We start from the raw sequence: 6,337 nt of genomic DNA on the forward strand, positions 1-6,337 counted from the left end.
ATAGGTATGTTAATTAGACTTGAGAAACCTAGAGTTGCTGCCTTAGGATTTGAACCTAAAAAGTAATTTATAACAATTTGCTTGAATTTTGGAAAATTAAGGATGTTAGATTATTAAAACAATTTGCGATGTATGTTTGAGAATTTGTTCCTGTAAATCATTGTGTCCTATTTTGAACAATTAATCACATTTCATTTCTGTACCTTGTCTTAATGATCACCTTCTTCCTTTGTGTAAAATCCCTCCCTGAAATAAAAGAAGGGCGCAGATTGAACCCTGTGTGCATTACTGCCTGCAGGGGCCATGATGCCTGCAATCCAGGGTCTGCCTGCCAGTCTTGCATCCACTCTGGTTTCAGGGTGTCTCTTTGTCTCTCTCGTCACATCTGTGTGTATATTCTTTATCTCTTTCACCGCCAGATCTCCCTACTTCGTGAACCAAACTTCCCTGTAGAGGCCGGACCCCGACAGCTCAAAACAACCTGTGGTCCAGTGTTTTATCCTACTGCACCACACAAGGACACCCAGAAACCCTAAAAAGGGTTACTATAAGTTGAGACTGACTCCATAGCACTTACCACCACCAACAACGTCGGTTCATGTATCCACCCCACAGAAGATATGAACAGTTCCATTACCAAAGGGACCTCCTGTTTTGCCCTCTAACAACCATATCACACCATTCAATAAGACATGGTTCCACTCATCTGCTATCCAGATCAATTTCTGTCTTTTCAGCTATAAGTTTTCACCAGATTATTTTTTTTTCCTTTCCCATGTCTTCTTTCCACACTAATGTCACTTCATGATCAGAAAATCTCCAGATGATTTAATTTTTTAAACTCAGATAATAGTTTTCTCTATTCAGCTCAAACTTCTTTCCAACTAAAATGCTTCAGATAAAGTTTGATATTTTCTGACAAAGTTACTCTGATATAATCACAGCTCTACTCTACCCACTGCAAAACTACAATAATGAAAAATGACACACCAGAACACACCCTGACAAAATATCTACACTCATAAGATAAAGGAAGCTTGTAAAAGTTTCCAGAGGAAATGTGGGACCTTATCCAGAGAAGCAGCGACACCAGATGGAGACAGAGATGACGGCAAGGAGAAATAGAGCAGCTGAGGACTCTAGACTAGTGGAAAGAGAAAGGCTGTGTGCTGGCAGCTAGGTGATGCTGGCCAGGAGGCAGTCTTATAGAATGTGCCCTTTGGTCGTGTAAATGATTATATATTCCTGAGTGTTTCTATGTACATCCAAAACAAAAAACAGGGAATAGAAACAAATACTGCTGAATGACGATGCATGGAGAGATTGTAATCATTGTAATGAAATGATGAGTGTAAAACCAATGTTCTCCCATGTAAACTGTTATTCGATTCACAATAAAAACTTTGGGAGAAAAAAAAGTTTCCAGAGGAAAATGGCAACAACACAAAGGTTTTATATATCTCTCTATATATTTTTGGAGTCCTGGTGTGGAGCTGTGGGTTAATGTGCCAGACTGCAAAGCCGTTTGAACTGCAAGGTTGGCAGTTGATGCTCACCAACGGCTCCTCAGAAACCCTGTACAGGGTTGCTATGGGTCAGAACTGACTCGACGGCACTTAACAACAACAACATATATATATTTTAAAACCTAAGGCTTTCTATTTTCTATTTAAATACAAAGATCTCTTTCATTAAAGCCACACAATGTAATTACTTAATCCACAGAGTAATGACCACAAATTTACAGAGAAATTACAAATCCCATGTTACCTGATAATAGATCATGAAATTGTAAGAAATGCCTGAAATCTGGGTTTCTGTCTCAAGAATCATTTAAAAGAAGAGACACATATCCTAAAAATAAAGACTTTTCTAAATGCCTAGGGAGCTTAACTTTGAGAATCAATTATGGAAATGAATTGTATAGCAGTTATATCTCAGGGTCTACAAAAGTTTATGGGGCTAAGCAATCCCGATTACTGTGTTATATGTGCATTTCAATGTCTGTTTTCCATCATTTCCCCTTACATTCAAAAAATATTAGTTGTCGTTTCTTACACCTTTACGAATCTGATCATTCTAATATCTTCTAACGAAAACCAACCAACCAACCAACCAACCAACCAACCAACCAACCAACCAACCAACCCAGATGATCATGTCTGTGAAAAAGGGGCTTGTCCTGAAAGATAGTAAAATTCCGGGTGACTGTTGAGACTGGGTATGTCACAAATTGTTGAGAGCTCATGATAAACCCTGGAAAAATGAAGCTTTACGTCATGTCTTCTGCAAGGCCCTCTACAGACATCCCAGGAAGAGCAAGTCCCTACCTGTCCTGGAAGAGGCGTGTTGCCAGCATATAGTTCATGGAGGTCTTGTGTTCGAGGTAGGACCTGAAAGATAAAGAAGGAAACTGGTTGTCTTCAGCTCCACTCAGGAACAAGCACTGATGTGACAGGTTAGTCACGAAGTCTGTTTCTAATGATGTGTGGTAGAGAAGGAGACAGTTACTAAAATTAAAGTCACAGAATACTTGAGTAGCGACAGAGAATAAAATGAAAAGAAATAGAAGACTTAATTTAGAAAATAAAAAGACAAAGCAGGATTTCTCAGATTAATAAAAAATGCCCATATTAAAGTCAAGAGTATAAATGTAAAGCTTGGGGGTGGGGGTGGAGTCTAAATGAAGCTCAAAATAAACACATAAAGGTTATGAAATTACAAAGGGGACTGCTTCAGTCATGTTCTTTCCAGACTTTATCTGGCTTACTTTGGCCACATCATCAGGAAGGATCATTTGCTAGAATAGGACATTGTATTTGGTAAAGTCAGAGAAAATCAGAGAATCCTTCAGGGAGATCCACTGACCCAGCAGCCGCAACAATGGGCTCAGACCTATCAATGATAATGGAGATGTGGAACCAGGTAATGTTTCCTTCTGCTCCACATCAGTTACTCAGTGGTGACCAATAACAACACTTCTCAGCTTAAGAGCGCTCAATAGCTCTCTAATGTCTACTGCAGGAGGCATACACATTTCTTCTAAACGTTCCATGTTGAAGAATCTGGATTAACAATTCACTCACACTCTCTCCACACAGCTCCCCAACATGTATCCAACAGCATAGCCAGAAGTCTCTAGAATCCTCCTCGCACACCATACCTCCCACGAACCCTTTCCATCTATTGAGTACCGTTTCCTGGCACTCCCCGGTGGTGGCAGTGGTTGTGTGCCATGAGTCCATTCTGACTCAGAGTGACCCTGCGTAGTGTTTCTGAGGCTGAAAATCTTTATGGGAGCAGAAAACCTCATCTTTCTCCCTTGAAGTGGCTGGCAGATTCGAACTACTGACCTTGCGGTTAACGGCCCAGCTTATAAACCATTACGCTAATAGAGCTCCTTTTTGAGCTCTCTACTCATCCACAATCTATCAATGGGCAATGTTAAGTGCTCAGCTGCAGATCAAAAAGTCAGCAGTTTGAACCCACCAGCTGCTCCCCATCTGAACGATGAGGCAGTCTGCTTCTATCAAGACTACAGCCTTAGAAACCCAATGGGGAAGTTCTGCTCTGTCCTAAGGTTGCTGTGAGTGGGAATCCATTTGAAGGCAAATGGGTTTAGTTTGGTTTTTATCCTTCAATCCACCCTGCTTTGTGAAGCCTTCTATAGTACAAATGCTCCCAGCCTACAGAGAAGGAGTCCTTGTAAAAACTGCCCAGTGCCCTGGGCACTTGTCATACACCACCTCAGAGTACAGCGTTTTCTGAAGAAAGTAGCATGAAGCAGCGGGAAAGAAATAAACTACGCTCTGGAGTCCTGGTGTGGCACTGTAGGATAAGCACTGGAATGTTAACCACAAGTCTGGAAGTTCAAATCTACCAGTCATTCCTTGGAAACCATATACAAGGCCAGTCAGTATGAGGCCGAGCCAACTCAACAGTACTTAACAGAGTCAGAACACCTGACTGAAGTCCCAGTGTGGGCAAGTCATCTGACTTTATTTAATCTGAATTTCCTTATTATTAAAATGGGAATAACAGCCGTGATGTGCACCAAGTATAGTTTCGTTACAAAGAGCTACATTGCTACACAAAGAAGTACTGTTTATTTTACACATAAATAATTTCTCCGTAATCATACTGCTTACTCTCAAAGGACAGGGATCCTAGCTATTATTTATTTTATACTCCAAAGTACCACGTAGAGTGCTAGATACTTGGTTGATAATATGCATTAATAAAATGGCACATTTGTTAATAGATTTTTAAAAATCTTCCCACAAACTAACTGCCGGAGTCTCAGTTTAATATTCTTGGTCTCTCTCTGCTGCGTTTCCTCAGTGCCCCAGGAAAGCCTTCTCTGATGGATAATTTAGGAAAACTAGACAGAACACACTCCAATGAGCATGTCTCTTCTTTCTCTTGGGAAACACTTTTCCTTCAGAAACCACACATCTATGCTGCTCCTCAGGTCCAGGAGCTCTCCACCACGGTTCCGTCCAACCTTGCCAGTGAATGGCGTGTAAGTCGGTATCTAGAAGCGCATTTGCCAACAGCTAGGTAGAACTAGGTCTCCCAACCTAGTCAGCAATAAAGATGGTATTCTGGCCTCTGTCTTTATTCCTTGTCTTTTTTCTCAAGGTGGCTCAGAAGTGAACCTGTAATGAAAAGTCATTCTTATGATACTCTCCCAAAAGGCCTTAGAAATAGGCATTCAAATTAAGGCTCTATCTCTTAAATTATTTAAAAGTGGAACATTCTACTTTCATCCATTAGTAAGTTCTGTTTCTAGAAAGTGCAAATATTCAGATTCTTAAAAAATATGTTAAGAAAAATCCTTCCATTTAATTCTGAAGACAACTCAAGCACTATCTTTCTGTTGAATTTCCAGTCATTGTAAGGATTAAGTAGGAGTCTTGGAGAGGTACTGTAGGAGACAAACACTGGACCACAAGGTTGGCAGTTCAAACTCACCAGCTGCTTCTTGGACCCCTACTCAGGGTCACTATGAGTCAGAACCGACTCAACAGCACTTAACAGCACATGGACTGGATAACTTACAAGATAAAAGGAAAATTTCCCTAGGAACAGCTGGATTTTCAAAATAAACAAACAAGCACACAACAAACAGACTCCTTTAAGTTCTAGTCACTACACACTAACATTCCAAGTGGGTCAAAAGTCCCCCCACTGAAGAGAAGCATGTGGCCTATAAACACAGATTCTCAACATCATTAATAATCAGATAAATGCAAATCAAGGGCAAAACAAGAGACTGATGGTGCTGTAGGATACACAGTTCAAACCCAGCAGTTACTCCATCAGTGAAAGATGAGGCTTTGTGCTCCCATAAACGAACGTGCAATCTCATGTATTTGGGTATCTGGTTTCCATTCTTGGGGCACATACCTAGAAGTGGAATTGCTGGAATATATGTTAATTTTACATTTAACTATTTGAGGGACCACCAAACTTTTCCAGTGGCTGAATCATTTTGCATTCCTATAAGTACTGGACTTCTAATCACAAGGTTGCTGGTTCAAACCCATCAGCTATTCCCTGGAAACTCTATACAGGGTTGCTATGAGTTGAAACTGACTTGATAACACTATGAACACCACCACAAACAACATATGAGCTCTGGTGTGGTACTGTCTCCATCTTTTTGATATGTCTCTTACAGACAACATATGGAAGGATTCTGTTTTCTTATACATTCTGCTCTTTATGTTTCTTGACAAGAACATTTAAATCTACTTACATTACTATAATTATCAATAGGTATGCATTGATTATTGTCATTTTTTTCTGTTGTGCTGCTGGATTCTTTGTTCCACATAATTTTCTATGCTAAGTTCATTTTGTTTGAGGGTTTTGTTATCATTTTCATTTCTGTTGTTTCAATGTTTACCAAATCTTTATGATTTTTTCCTATTTTATTTTGATATGTAAGTGTATTATTTTTCTTAGAAGTTATCGTGCACTTTTGTTATTTTTTCCCCAGCTAAAACAGTCTGTTTTATAGTGAAATAGACTTGATTTCCAATTGCCACTTGGAAGTTCTCTATTTACACTATTCCCTCTTTTTGCTTTGTAGTTGACTTCATTATACATTGATGTCTCTGGTTCCCTATTTTCAGTCTTCTAGGTTTGCTTTACTTTAAACATTTCTATATCGGGATTTAAACACAACATCTAAGATGGTGGATTGGGTAGACGTGCAGTGAGGAGCTCCGTCCCCAACAACACAGAATATGGGATCAAGCAGGCTCAGGAGATGATGCTAGAATTCTGAACCACATATAAAGGAATATTTAAAAGATTGGACGGCTTACAA

The 6,337-nt window shown here is 39.7% G+C and overlaps 1 protein-coding gene across 1 annotated transcript in view; it reads right to left on the minus strand.

Moving 5' to 3' along the window:
- TTLL5 (tubulin tyrosine ligase-like family, member 5) overlaps positions 1-6,337 on the minus strand; it is a 343,961-nt gene that overhangs the window by 187,184 nt on the left and 150,440 nt on the right. The window contains exon 18 of the mRNA XM_006865602.1: positions 2,331-2,393. Within this exon, the coding sequence (XP_006865664.1) occupies positions 2,331-2,393 (63 nt within the window). The remainder of the gene's footprint in view (positions 1-2,330; positions 2,394-6,337) is intronic.

This window comes from Chrysochloris asiatica, unplaced genomic scaffold (genome assembly GCF_000296735.1).
Source record: "Chrysochloris asiatica unplaced genomic scaffold, ChrAsi1.0 scaffold00079, whole genome shotgun sequence".
NCBI classification, from domain to species: Eukaryota; Metazoa; Chordata; class Mammalia; order Afrosoricida; family Chrysochloridae; genus Chrysochloris; species Chrysochloris asiatica.